Source organism: Neoarius graeffei, chromosome 27 (assembly GCF_027579695.1).
Source record: "Neoarius graeffei isolate fNeoGra1 chromosome 27, fNeoGra1.pri, whole genome shotgun sequence".
In the NCBI taxonomy this organism is placed as follows: Eukaryota; Metazoa; Chordata; class Actinopteri; order Siluriformes; family Ariidae; genus Neoarius; species Neoarius graeffei.
In genome coordinates this window covers 33,376,951-33,392,365 of record NC_083595.1, presented here as the reverse complement: position 1 = coordinate 33,392,365, position 15,415 = coordinate 33,376,951, and the positions used below count along the sequence as shown (strand labels likewise).

Here is a 15,415-nt window from a genome sequence, read left to right as displayed (position 1 = left end):
GTGGCTAATGCGGAATGCTGTGTTGCAATTCTAGTCCCTGCAAATCAGCGCAATTACATTAACCAGGCTCTCATAATTATCCCCAATCCGGCAGTACACAGAGTTCTGCTCCAGGCCTCTGGCACACACCTCCCACTCAGAGCTCATTCCGTCTTGATTTTAGTATGCTGTTCATTACTATCTTCATGTTCTATGTTTGTTATTTTCATTTTAATTAGTTGTTCTCAAAGGCAGTGGCTTATACTGAATGCGCTTTCTGTAAAGGGGATGCCGGAAAGGAAGAATAAGCTACACCCTGAAGAATTTACACAGTAATATTTATAATTAACATATGATCTTCAATTGTGCAAAAGATTTATTTCATAATGAGTTTAGTCTTACCACGCCTCTCGCACAATCTCATCTGGGATTGGCTCCAGCCCAACTGCGATCCACAATGAATAAGCAGTATAGAAAATGAATGAGTTTAGTCTTTGGGGCTTCTTTCATTGACATGCCAGCCTATTTTGCAGTTTTCTACATTACCCACAATTACCTGTTGCTAGCGGCGGCAGTAAATTAGCCCTTGCCTCCTTCTTCAGTGTTCTGTCCAATGGCAGGTCCGCTCTGACCACCTCAGATATCAAAGATTCTAGGGAAGGATTACAGTAGTGGTTTCCCGTTGCTTTCTACTGGATTATTATAGAAACTTTCTCCTCTCAACCATTCACACCTATGGACAGTTTAGAGGAGCCAGTTAACCTTTGGACTGTGGGTGAAACCCGGAGGAAACCCATGCAGACACGGGGAGAAGATGCAAACTCCACACAGAAAGGCCCCCATTGGCCACTGGGCTCGAACCAAGAACCTTCTTGCTGTGAGGCAACAGTGCTAACCAGAACACCACCGTGCCACCCCCAGCTCTTGCTTCATCCCTACCTAAAGAGAGCTACTCAGTAGTGCTTCAATTCTTTAGTCCAGTTCTTTTGCTTCATTATCTGTCTACTCTGCTCAATCAAACCAGCTTCCAAAGCGTCACATTTCATGATAATACCTCTATCAATATCACTGCACTTGTTATATCATAGATCACTAACAAACCAGTGTTGTAGTTGAGTCACTAAACCTCGAGTCTGAGTTCAATCTCGACTCCCCAGTGTTCAAATCAAGTCCAAGTCATTAAAAAAAATTGTGAGTCGAGTCCAAGAACAAGACTCCAACTGCAGCATTTGACGGTGGCTGTTTCAGCCCCATTAACATTAGTTTGTTCCTGAACATGACGTATGAACAGGTGAATGTGCTTCTCTTTATCAGGGAGCGTGAAGTATTCTGTCAGAGATGGTTGGGAGACGGATGTAAGTGCAGAAGGTGTGTTTATTAATGCAAGTGAAGACGGTAAACAATCCAGAATGGCAGGCAAAATCATAAAACAGTGAAACAGGCAATAGGTCGAGCGAGGCACAAACAGGCTATCGTAGACTCGGCAAAATCAAAGATGAGAAACAGGAAATCAGGGATCAGGAAACCAAACAAGGAAATAAGGCTCGGTAACGTATCAGCAACGCAACTCAATACTTCGCAAAGTAAGTGTGTTTTCACAGTTTTTATATAGGTGCACTGATTGTGCCTTAATCCTGTGCAGGTGAGTCTGCTTGGAGTGCATGTTGTCCGCAGGTGTGACACTCTTGCAAGAAATTAGTACAAAAATTAAAGTAGATATAAATCTTATACCAAATTATTATGGCATGTTACAAAAAATAAAGAAAATATCTGAGTCCTTGTCTCCAATTTGTGAGTCCGAACGCAGTTAATGCACGAGTCCGAGTCATCAGCGTTCAAGTCCAAGTCAAGTCATGAGTCGGACTCGAGTAACAAACTGTTCTATGTCTCTGCTATAACTCAGAGCAACTGCATTGTACACTACCGTTCAAAAGTTTGGGGTCACCCGGACAATTTTGTGTTTTCCATGAAAAGTCACACTTTTATTTACCACCATAAGTTGTAAAATGAATAGAAAATATAGTCAAGACATTTTTCTGGCCATTTTGAGCATTTAATCGACCCCACAAATGTGATGCTCCAGAAACTCAATCTGCTCAAAGGAAGGTCAGTTTTATAGCTTCTCTAAAGAGCTAAACTGTTTTCAGCTGTGCTAACATGATTGTACAAGGGTTTTCTAATCATCCATTAGCCTTCTGAGGCAATGAGCAAACACATTGTACCATTAGAACACTGGAGTGAGAGTTGCTGGAAATGGGCCTCTATACACCTATGGAGATATTGCACCAAAAACCAGACATTTGCAGCTAGAATAGTCATTTACCACATTAGCAATGTATAGAGTGGATTTCTGATTAGTTTAAAGTGATCTTCATTGAAAAGAACAGTGCTTTTCTTTCAAAAATAAGGACATTTCAAAGTGACCCCAAACTTTTGAACGGTAGTGTATAGCTGCATTACATTCTGGAACTTTTAATCCAATGTTTGCTCTCTGCATTATTTCTATGTTCAGTGAAATTTAACATCATTGAAAATCAGTATGAGAGAAAAGAAACTCTCATTCTTTCGTTTTTAAGTGCGAATAGTGAAACCTAACTGTTAACCCTTATCCCTTAATGACGGGTCCATTGTAAGTGCTCCAGCATTGTCCCCCTGTGATATCAGTGCAGTACATAACCACTGACTTCTCACATGAATAATGAAAATACAATACCATCCAACACCATAGTGCCACAGATAGTTTAGTATAAACATATTAAATGCATTTCAAGATGGAGGTTTCCTTTAAGGGACACACTGAACAAACAGCATTCCCTATCCTGCCACTATAATGGAACCTGTCATCAGTGCACTTGTTCTTGGCTTCCTATAAGTGACTGCAGCTCCTAAGGCCTTGGCTGTAGATGATCTATGGTGGCGGTTAAGCCAAATCCTCCGACACAACAATCCTAGCGGCAGTGAGCAGACACATGGATTCGCCAGGGATACAAATTGGTCACTCTGGTCAAATCTATGTGACTTGAGTGTTTGCCTGAAAAAGCTTTCTTCAATTGAGGTCAGTAAAGTGTCACTGAGGGGGAATAGAAGGAGTCACAGGCAGTGTGTAGCCGTCAGCCCGTCAGTCTCGTTTCTGAGAGCCAATCACTTGACGGGTTGAAAAACCCGTTCACTGGGCTTCTCAGCTTCACACCCAGAGGCCAGTAAAAATCGACAAGGCCATGGCCGAACATTAAACCCCATAAATACCTTTATGGCCTTTTGTGTTACGTTTATGTGCTTTCTGTCGAGTGTTTACAAGCCTGATGTGCTACAGTGTCCCATAATATATCAAACACACAGCAGTCCCAATCAAACAGCACTGTTCTGTGCACACCCAGGAGGGTTGTAATCTGCTTTATTGATTTTTAAAGAAAGCAAGGCAAATAATACACTATAGTGTGGAATAAAATAATGCAAATTTCATGAAAAAGATCTAAATAAAAACATAGCAAAATATTAATACTAATATATACTAACCAGTGGGGCTGAAGAGTAATAGTCAAAATCATAATGACTGTAATTTTTCCACAATATTGCAATTATTTATTACAATTCTACAGCCAATATTGTTGTACATATGTAGACGTATTTATGCACTGCAGTGGCACAGTGGGAAATATTGCTGTCTCGCAGCTCCTGGGTCCCAAGTTCGATCCTGAGCTTGGGTTATTGTCAATGTCATGTTTCGCATGAGGTTCCTCCAGGTTCTCTGGTTTCCTGCCACTACCCAATAACCTACCAGTAGCTGGATTGGCTATATTTAACTGCCCCTAGGTATGAACGTGTAAGTGCATGGGACTGGCGTACTATCCTTGGCATATTCCTTACTTGTGCCCAGTTATCCCAGGATTGGCTCAGGATCCACTGTGACCATGACAAGGATGAACAGCCTTGTCTTTTGCATTCACCTACATTCCTTTAAAGTAAATAATGGAATTAAAGCTTTAAAAAATAACTGAGTGTTAATCTGTGAGGGACGGCACAGTGGTGTAGTGGTTAGCACTGTCACCTTTCAGCAAGAAGGTTCTGGGTTCAAGTCCAGTGGCTGATGAGGGTCTTTCTGTCTGGAGTTTGCATGTTCTCTGTGTGGGTTTCCTCTGGGTGCTCTGGTTTCCCCCACAGTCCAAAGTGGTGGCTCTAAATTGACTGTGTGAGAATGGTTGTTTGTCTCTGTGTCAGCCCTGCGATGATCTGGTGACTTGTCCAGGGTGTACCCCGCCTCTTGTCCATAGTCGGCTGGGGATAGGCTCCTGCGACCCTGTATAGGATAAGTGGTTACGGATAACGGATGGTTAATCTATGAAATTAGAATTACACACACATATATAAATGTGGGCGGCACGGTGGTGTAGTGGTTAGCGCTGTCGCCTCACAGCAAGAAGGTCCGGGTTCGAGCCCCGGGGCCGGCGAGGGCCTTTCTGTGTGGAGTTTGCATGTTCTCCCCGTGTCCGCGTGGGTTTCCTCCAGGTGCTCCGGTTTCCCCCACAATCCAAAAGACATGCAGGTTAGGTTAACTGGTGACTCTAAATTGACCGTAGGTGTGAATGTGAGTGTGAATGGTTGTCTGTGTCTATGTGTCAGCCCTGTGATGACCTGGCGACTTGTCCAGGGTGTACCCCGCCTTTCGCCCGTAGTCAGCTGGGATAGGCTCCAGCTTGCCTGCGACCCTGTAGAACAGGATAAAGCGGCTAGAGATAATGAGACGAGATGAGATTTTGATGATGCTTCTAATTAATTGAGGAAACCCGAGTGAACAGTTGCAGTTTAGTGATTAAAAAGGACAGATGAACAGGCTGAATGGCACACAGACTACCACCTTAAAGCTGCTGAAGGTTGTAAGGTAAAATCATGAGCATTGACAGGCCCATTAGCAGCAGCGGCTCTGCTGACACAGGCCTGTCCACCAGCTCCAAGCGAATTAAGAGTCAGCAGCTTCCTCACACCCAAGCCGAGTTGTGCTTCGAGTAGCAGGGGGGCCTTTCTCCTCCTTCTGCGTGCAATAAAAGCTGATTAGAGTTGAAACAGTTGGCCAGTCGTCCCCTCCTTCACAGCTGCTGGATTAGAGGCCGAAGCCTGTCATCTGTGAAATGAAATTTTGGATGGCCGAGTGGGGAGAGGCCACATGTGGGTGTGCGTGCGTGTGTGTATTGAGGGGGAAAGGGGTTTGAACAGAAGGCCTGTAAGATGGCAGATTGAAGGTTAAAGGTTCACTTGAGATATATAATATTCAGTATATTATAATCAGATATTGGATGAATATATTTTACGGTATGAAACTAATATAGTCAGTCCTGCGTCTTATGCCAGGCGTATGCTTATGAGTTGTCATGGTTAATGCTTATAGTCTCAGCTCGGGATTTTTCATTCTGGTGTAAGTGATGTAATGTAAAGCTTTCTAATGATCTGCTACACCGATGAGTTCTGAGGCATAAAAAAACCCAAACATGACGACAGATTTTTTTTATTGTCGTTTTTTTCATAATGAATCTTTTAATTGATAGATCTTTTAACATTTAACAATACAAATAAAAACACAATTAAAAATTCAGCTTGAACAACCAAAATGAATTACAGCGAGTATGAAATTAGTACATTTGTCAGAATTGTTGTTTTTAATATAAGGAATGTAACAAGGAATGTAAGAAAAGCATGGCTTATAAAAATCAAAATGTTTTAATAATAATAAAAAAAAAAATTGTGTGAATCTTAATTAATGCTCAAAAATTGTTCATTGTTAAAGACAAAGTAGTACAAAAGGCAAAACTGTTTAATGCTTTCTTAGCCAAAGCAGTTGTAATTGTTTGCGTCCCTTCCTCAAAAAAAAAAAATCAATCCTGTTCCCATATGACCGATTGTCAAAAACACTATAAATCATCTGAAAAGGGTCACGCCACATTTATGCTTATAAAATATTCATGTTTAATTATAATCAGTGTTAATAATGTCTTAATTCCCACATACACAAGTTTGTAGTGCGTGCAAACTTTCACGTGCTGGATCTATAATCACTTTTGTTAATACAAAAAAAAAAAGTAGTTATGAACATGAAAACAATAGTAGTTCTTCTATAGCACTGCTCAAAAGAACAATTTCCGGTATGTTTAAAAAAGTGTATACTTTCAATCAAAAGTTTAAATGATTATTTAAAAATTATCATTTTAACTTTAATTTAAAATAAATTATTTGGTCAGGATATTGGGAAGAGGCTAGACAAGGTGATGTCATTTAAAAAAAAAAAAAAAAGCTTCAGCTAAATAAAGTCTGTTTCATATTTACAATCAGATCATTTGTTCCAAAAACGATCTTTAGAACATCATCTCTTTATCAATGAATCACCCCAGTGTGAAATCAAGGTTTCAAAACTTAAGAGAAAAAAAGAAAAGGAAAAAAAAATCCCCCACAACATTAACTATGTATTAAAAAGCAAGTAAAACCAGACCAGAGCTTCATTACATGCATTACACACTGTAGGACTGGTGAACTTGTGAACCTCTCGATATCCTGATTGAATGCACCCTAAGAAGAAATCCCTTCAAAGTAGGACAAAGCCTCCCCCCTCACCGTCTGATCCCACATCAGGGGAAAACGTAAAGCCGGTGTCACAGCTTTAGACTCACAGGTCTATGTGTAACCTCAATACATCACCTCTGGGGATTTAGATCTTAAACAGAAACATTAGAGAAAAAAGAGAGAGACACGGTATCACAAGGTTGAAAGCTATACTCTGTCTGTGTGAGGTGTCGATACATACGTCATTCATCTGACGCACGGCCCAATTTCTTTTTAAATCCTGATGCATCTTGGATCACATTTGGGAGGAAAGTACGCAGCATGGTGCAAGAATCACAGCAATTATACAAGCGTCATGATTTTAATTAAATCTTTTTAGAGAACTACATAATATAATAAAGATGAAATAAGAATAATTTTGAATTATGAATAATTCCCTTCATGAGAAGAGTATAAGTGCTTTTGAGGTTATTTTCAAGTATGCACATATATAAATAAAAAAAAGGATTGAATAATATACACAATGCAATAACACAAAAATACAATTCCTATTACAACTGATACTGTAAAAATACTAATGGTAGTATTAACCCAGGACAAAGTGTAGAGTAAAAAAAAAAAAAAAGAATAATAAAGCTCACGTGATATCATTAAACATGCAACTCATGAAGTCACTTACAAGATTTGAGTAACTTTGTTGTAAATATATAAGAAATTATTCTATCCTCATTCACTGGATATGAGCAATCACGCTCTGATCGGCTTCTCTACTACTAGGATATCAGCTCATATCCCGGGAGTAGAGTAAAACAAAATGGCGGAGCATGTTGCTGAACCAACCGAGGATGAAATAAAAACTCTACTCAACCCCCCCCCAAAAAAAAAGGAATAAAAGTATTTGATGGTAAGAACATCACTTTTTTGTTTTTCAAGAATTATTATAGCATTTTTCACAAACTGCTACGGTCATTTCCTCAGTTTGTTTACATGATTTTGTCAGACGTTTTGTATATAGTTATCAAATTTGCAAAAAATTAAAAGAAAGGGGGCGTCGTGGCTCAGGTGGATAAGGCGCCATACCATAAATCCGGGGACCCGGGTTCGATTCCGACCCAAGGTCATTTCCCGATCCCTCCTCGTCTCTCTCTCCCACTCATTTCCTGTCTCTACACTGTCCTATCCAATAAAGGTGAAAAAAGCCCAAAAAAAATCTTAAAAAAAAAAAAAATGCTCTGTTTCTCAAAATCCAGTGAATGTGGATATCATACAGACTAATCCTGGGTTTAAAAAAAAAAAAACGAACTTTTTTCCTATTTCCACGACAGCTCATGACAATTTCCCCATGCGCACACAAACCATGCAAAAAGGGTGCATTTACATTCAATCAAATCAAATAATACACAATATTTGGAACGTATTGTGCATTTTCCATTTGCATAGCCAGAATGGATTAAATATGAGCCGTGTTCAATCTGTTAGTGCTTTAAATTGATGGAAGACAAACATCTGTGACTCCTAATATGCCTGAATGGATTGTTGAGTGTTCTAAACAAAAAAAGTACAAAAGTCAAACTGTCTAAACCCTTCGGAGCAACAGCAGTTGCGATCATCTGCCTTCCCTGTGCCTTCTGATTGTCAAAACTGTCACTACAGATCATCTGGAAAGGTCACTTCACATTTACATATAATCATAGTAATGCATGATTTAAAAATATATATATTTTTAAACGCAAGTGTTAATCATTTCTTGATTCTATGATCAATCAATCAATCAATTCCCATATGCCCTTAAGATTGTAGTGGAAGGTCAAATAAAAAAAGTGTGTATAAACTTTAATGTTTGATTGTTCTATAAAGTGAAACCTGGTAATTGTGTGTAGATAATGCACTGACTGTGGGGTTAGACAGGACAGAGAAGAGAGATGTGAGAGAGATGTGTTGAGCTTGGAGTTGGTCAGTAGAGGTCGCTGAGGCCTGCAGTTTTTCTGGCTTTCTGCATCAAAGCGCGCAACTGGAACTGCTTCCGTGAGAGAAGTCTCACATGCTACAACAAACAAAGCACAAAAAAAATGTTTTACAGGCTATTTTGTATTATTCTATCCACATTCACCGGATATGAGCAATCGCATGCTCCGATTGGCTACTCTACTACTAGGATATCAGCTCATATACGTGAGCAGAGAGAAGTAAAACGGCAGAGCGTTTTGCTGAACCAATAGAGGATGAAATAAAAACTACTTGAAAACAACCCCCCCCCCCAAAAAAAAATACCACACAAAAAAAAAGCAACAAAATATGGAATGAACAATTTATGTTTCAAGAATTATTATTATTGCATTTTCCACAAATTGCTACTGTCATTTCGCTGGTTTGTTTACATTCTTCATCCTTAAGCATTAAAATTTCTCATTCCCATCTCATTATCTCTAGCCGCTTTATCCTGTCCTACAGGGTCGCAGGCAAGCTGGAGCCTATCCCAGCTGACTACGGGCGAAAGGCGGGGTACACCCTGGACAAGTCGCCAGGTCATCACAGGGCTGACACATAGACACAGACAACCATTCACACTCACATTCACACCTACGGTCAATTTAGAGTCACCAGTTAACCTAACCTGCATGTCTTTGGACTGTGGGGGAAACCGGAGCACCCGGAGGAAACCCACACGGACACGGGGAGAACATGCAAACTCCGCACAGAAAGGCTCTCGCCGGCCATGGGGCTCGAACCCGGACCTTCTTGCTGTGAGGCGACAGCGCTAACCGCTACACCACTGTGCCGCCCGAATTAAAATTTGTTGAATTTTTTTTGGACTGGTTCAAAAGCTGAAAAGTAGTTTGAAAATTACAAAACTGAAGAAGTGTCCAAGGGAAAAATTTAATAAAAGTCTAAAGCTATTCTCTACCTTGGCACGACAGCAAGACGGCAATTTCTACAAAAAAAAAAAAAAAAAAAAAACACAAAAACACAAAACAAAACACCACTAAAGTTGGTTCGTGCAGGCATTGATGGCTTTTTTAAGAAGTCCGCCTAAGCGGAAATGATTTTGTCGGACGTTTTGTATAAAGTTTTTATTTATCGAATTTGCAAAAAAATAAAAATGCTCCATTTCTCAAAATCCAGTGAATGTGAATATAATAAAACAATTATTCCACTCGATCTTGTCGTACATGAGCTGAAAGCCGACGAGGTGTGTACGACTTGATTTCGTGGAATAATTGTTAACTGCATCAGTAAGCCAAGGTAAGCACACTTCTCAGTGCGGGAACGACTATCACACAAGTAATAAAAGGAACCAACTTGTCTTGTGGATGTTCTCCAAAATTCAAAGTAACTACTAGACTAACACGACTGGACTGTACACTTCAGCCAACAGCCACCTCTGCAAATAGTATCACCGTAAAACGGAGGGATGACAGCAGAAGGACTGACCTTAAGGAAGATGTCCAAGTCGATGACGTCTCTGCGTAGTGCCTCGCCCAGGTAGAAGATCGTGTCTTCGATGGCATTCTCTTCAGCATACAGGTTTAGAATTTGGCGGTACAGCGGCGCTGTGGGCACGATGAGTTCGTCAATATCGTTATTCTCTGACTGTTGCTCCATTTTGTCCAGAGCAGCTGTGAGCTCCTCGTCCTTCTTCTTCAGCAGATCTACGTTTCTGTCCACATCAGCCTGGACAAGCAAGACGAAACAGAATATTTTTCCACCACAGCTAGATTTAAAAAAAATAATAAATAAATAAAATCATAAACCATTCTAATGAAAAGAACAGCAACAGAGCTGCACTATGTCGACCACCATTCATTTTACAGCATTATTACGCTTTAACAGAAATACCTGTCCCCCTGCACATTCAGGTGATTATCCAATTCAGGAGCAGCAATAAGACTAGACAACATTTTCCCAATAGTCCAGTTTCGTTGAGTCTGTGCTCAGTGTAGCCTCAGATTCCTGTACCCTGAAGATTTGATGCATTGCGCTCTCAAACACTTTTCCGTTCACCGCTGTTGTAAAGAGTGATTATTTAAATTACTGTCAGCTAGAACAACTCTAGCCATTCTCGTCTGACCCATCTTATCAACAAGGCGTTTGGATCTGTACAACTGCCTCTCGGTGGATGTTTTTTGTTTTCTGCACCATTCTCGGTCAGCTCTAGAGGCTGTTGTGTGTAAACACCCCAGGAGACCAGTAGACTGGTACCAAAATTCAAAAAAGTGCTTATTTAAGGAGTTAAAGGCATTTTTGAGACAAAGTCGGCAAACAGTCTTATTTTGTCAATTTGGGTGTGCCGAATTCAAATCTGCAATATGCCGAGCTCTATCTGACCTCTGTTGACCTCTAGAGGTCATTGAACTTTGGGCCTGTAAACGTCTCAGCTGAACCCAGTTTCTCAGCTTTCTAAGGAATGAAATGTACTAAAATGATTAATGAAGTTAGCAAATGGCCTTGTTTGTTAAATGTTTGGGTGCTGAATTCATTTTTCATTTGTAAAACGACATATGACCTCTGATAACCTCAAGGTCATTAAACTTGGCCTATAGGCCTATGCATTTAACGGCATTTTTAAACTGACTTTACTCCCCCAAAAAGAATATGAACAGACAAAAAAACAAATAGAAAGGAACAAATACAACATTAAATGCCAGTCCATGTACATGTGACTTACTTTTCACAATGAGAATGCCTAGGCGATCACCTTACATAACATTGCATTACATTTTAGTCTGGCTAACGCGACTTCAAAGCTCTACGAGCAACAGGCCCTCGTGTTGCGTCACGCTTAGGATGGGCGGGCCCAGGCTATTACATTTAGCGGTTATTGTTTATACAAAGCTACTGAAAAAAGGACAGATTCAGCAGTATACAAAATGTGGGGGCATACAGGGTATACAGGTTAATCAGGGTTAGTATATATGAGTTTTTTTCTTTGTTGTTTGTTTTTTGTTTTGTTTTAAATGGGGTAAAGCCTTTACAAAAAACAAACAACAAAGAAAAAAACTCATATATACTAACCCTGATTAACCTGTATACCCTGTATGCCCCCACATTTTGTATACTGCTGAATCTGTCCTTTTTTCGGTAGCTTTGTATAAACAATAACCGCTAAATGTAATGCAATGTTATGTAAGGTGATCGCCGAGGCATTCTCATTGTGAAAAGTAAGTCACATGTACATGGACTGGCATTTAATGTTGTATTTGTTCCTTTCTATTTGTTTTTTGTCTGTTCATATTCTTTTTGGGGGAGTAAAGTCAGTTTAAAAATGCCGTTAAATGCATAGGCCTATAGGCCAAGTTTAAAGACCTTGAGGTTATCAGAGGTCATATGTCGTTTTACAAATGAAAAATGAATTCAGCACCCAAACATTTAACAAACAAGGCCATTTGCTAACTTCATTAATCATTTTAGTACATTTCATTCCTTAGAAAGCTGAGAAACTGGGTTCAGCTGAGACGTTTACAGGCCCACAGTTCAATGACCTCTAGAGGTCAACAGAGGTCAGATAGAGCTCGGCATATTGCAGATTTGAATTCGGCACACCCAAATTGACAAAATACGACTGTTTGCTGACTTTGTCTCAAAAATGCCTTTGGGTGTCACAGTTCTGGATTTTGGTACCAGTCTACAGCAGTTTCTGAAACACTCAAACCAACCCAACTTACAGACATGCCAGGGTCAACGTAACTGAGAATGCAGTAACTCTGAGAATGTCAACACGTAGCTTTTGACCTGTATTTGCATGAATTTATGTGCTGGCGTACACTGTGCTGCTGCCACATGATTGGCTGACTGGAATAATGCATTCATGAATGAGTTCAGGTGTTCCTAATATGTAACAATATGCAGTTTTTAAAAAAAAATAATTTTATAATAAGAACATGACTGTTTACAAAAGGTTCATTTTTAGGCAATGCTACAGGAAAAGGCATACTATCTCTTGGTCCAGTTTGGACACCATCTCCTCTAGCTTCTTTTGTCCCCTTTTCAGGTCCTCTTCGGTCCTCTTGAGAGCATCCAGTTCAGCCTGAGCGCGGTCCATCTCCTCCTTCATCCGCCTGCGCAGCTTATCACTCACTGCAGACACCAGAGACGCACGGATCGTGTCCTCGCCAATGGTGGCATCACGACTGGGACCTGGGTCATAGAAAGGAGTTCATTTTGCCAGCTGTCATTTCTGAAGTTTGAAAGGCGGGCACACACACACACACACACACACACAGGTTTTGTAGAACTTGCCTGCAGCGGTGGTGGGAGTATAGTGTGTTGTTGCAGATGTGGCTGGGTATCCTGAACTGGCAGCAGGGTACGGATAACCCTGAAAACTACTAACGGAGACATTTAGAAGAATGTTGTAGAACAAAAGATTTAAATCATATAATCACAACAACAAGACTTTAAAAAGATATTTTACCCTGGGTTAGGAGAGTAACTCTGGACAAACTGAGTGTTCGGTGTGTTTGGCAAGTAGGAAGCTACAAGAAAGAGTGAAATATCAGAACACCACCACTGTTACATGAATATTGTCAGTGAAATTGTAAAACAATTAAAGAGGCACTAAGCTATACTGTGCCACAAATTTTTGATGGCGAGAAGTGCCAAGCATCAAATGCTGAAAAAAAAAAAAAAGCACAAAGTAGATCAGAAAAATGTCACCCTCTTTATAAAATAAAAGTAAAATGAAATAAAAAACAAGCAAACAAATAGGACAGAAGAGATTTTAAAAAAGGGATTTAAACTGCTTGCATGAACCGAAACTGCTCCAAATCAACAGTAATAATAATCTCAACACACCATTAGGTGGACCAGCAGCTTGAAATCCTGGATAAGCTGTCTGTGTGGTTGGCCGTGCAAAAACTGGTGGCTCTTCTCCAAAAACTACAATCATCACCTGGATCAGCCCAAACAAATCTGACTCAGGCTAAACAGACGGGGGGAGAAAGAAAAAATTATTAATTAGTGCCTGAAAAAAGGATCCAGAGTGTGTTCACAATGCTGATCATCAACAACAAAGTTTCATCCAGTTGGTTGATTAGTAATCTTAAAAAAAAGTTCTTATTATACACAACTGAAGAAATTTTCACTTACTTATGACGTTTCGATGTCTTTCTTAGCCGACATCTTGATCACATCTAACGCTTGGCATCTCTGGCCACTGCCGGATGGTGCTAGAATTGATTTCTAGGTCACGTGCACCATCCGGCGGTGGCCAGAGACGCCAAGCGTTAGATGTGATCAAGATGTCGGCTAAGAAAGACATCGAAACGTCATAAGTAAGTGAAAATTTCTTCAGTTGTGTATAATAACTTTTTTTTTTTAAAGAGTGGTCATCAACAATATAACGCCGCTGCTGAAAAATAAACCGTCGCTTGTATATTTTTCATTTCCTTGAGGTGTATAAGTAAGCAAGCAGTCTTTCTCTGGATTCAGTACATAAAATCAGTAGCCTTTGATTAAAATGGCTTTAAAATAGACATTGCGTGTCAGAATAATTATCATTTTCCTGTACATATTTACACTGGACTCAAAAGCTTGTTTCGAATCGAGGAAATAATCTGGTCAGTGTTTAGTTGATAGCTCCTTTAACACCATGACACACTGGGCTGAAGAACATCTCCAACTCCTTTTTTTAGAAGCAGGTTTAAATTCCACAGTTAGTGTAATTATAAAATCACTTATCAGGACAAGTGAAATACTTTTATTCAGTCTACAGTGATCTTGTACAACCTAAACAAAGACTTCCTGGCAGGGAGATGATTCTATAGTAGGTAAAAAGGATTGAAATTGAAATTTATACAACCCCGATTCCAAAAAAGTTGGGACAAAGTACAAATTGTAAATAAAAATGGAATGCAATGATGTGGAAGTTTCAAAATTCCATATTTTATTCAGAATAGAACATAGATGACATATCAAATGTTTAAACTGAGAAAATGCATCATTTAAAGAGAAAAATTAGGTGATTTTAAATTTCATGACAACAACACATCTCAAAAAAGTTGGGACAAGGCCATGTTTACCACTGTGAGACATCCCCTTTTCTCTTTACAACAGTCTGTAAACGTCTGGGGACTGAGGAGACAAGTTGCTCAAGTTTAGGGATAGGAATGTTAACCCATTCTTGTCTAATGTAGGATTCTAGTTGCTCAACTGTCTTAGGTCTTTTTTGTCGTATCTTCCGTTTTATGATGCGCCAAATGTTTTCTATGGGTGAAAGATCTGGACTGCAGGCTGGCCAGTTCAGTACCCGGACCCTTCTTCTATGCAGCCATGATGCTGTAATTGATGCAGTATGTGGTTTGGCATTGTCATGTTGGAAAATGCAAGGTCTTCCCTGAAAGAGACGTCGTCTGGATGGGAGCATATGTTGCTCTAGAACGTGGATATACCTTTCAGCATTGATGGTGTCTTTCCAGATGTGTAAGCTGCCCATGCCACATGCACTAATGCAACCCCATACCATCAGAGATGCAGGCTTCTGAACTGAGTGCTGATAACTCGGGTCGTCCTTCTCCTCTTTAGTCCGAATGACACGGCGTCCCTGATTTCCATAAAGAACTTCAAATTTTGATTCGTCTGACCACAGAACAGTTTTCCACTTTGCCACAGTCCATTTTAAATGAGCCTTGGCCCAGAGAAGACGTCTGCGCTTCTGGATCGTGTTTAGATACGGCTTCTTCTTTGAACTATAGAGTTTTAGCTGGCAACGGCGGACAGCACGGTGAATTGTGTTCACAGATAATGTTCTCTGGAAATATTCCTGAGCCCATTTTGTGATTTCCAATACAGAAGCATGCCTGTATGTGATGCAGTGCCGTCTAAGGGCCCGAAGATCACGGGCACCCAGTATGGTTTTCCGGCCTTGACCCTTACGCACAGAGATTCTTCC

The 15,415-nt window shown here is 40.1% G+C and overlaps 1 protein-coding gene across 3 annotated transcripts in view; it reads right to left on the bottom strand.

The window, feature by feature from the left end:
• Positions 1–5,584: 5,584 nt before the first annotated feature.
• tsg101b (tumor susceptibility 101b) overlaps positions 5,585–15,415 on the bottom strand; it is a 62,095-nt gene continuing 52,264 nt past the window's right edge. For 2 of the 3 annotated variants that reach the window (XM_060911664.1, XM_060911663.1), the window contains exons 5-10: positions 13,321–13,447; positions 12,941–13,001; positions 12,766–12,854; positions 12,461–12,663; positions 9,961–10,200; positions 5,585–8,572 (exon numbers count right to left, since the gene is read on the bottom strand). In XM_060911664.1, coding sequence (XP_060767647.1) covers positions 8,483–8,572; positions 9,961–10,200; positions 12,461–12,663; positions 12,766–12,854; positions 12,941–13,001; positions 13,321–13,447 — 810 coding nt within the window. In that variant the 3' untranslated portion in view covers positions 5,585–8,482. The remainder of the gene's footprint in view (positions 8,573–9,960; positions 10,201–12,460; positions 12,664–12,765; positions 12,855–12,940; positions 13,002–13,320; positions 13,448–15,415) is intronic. The other variant, XM_060911665.1, reaches the window with a different exon arrangement.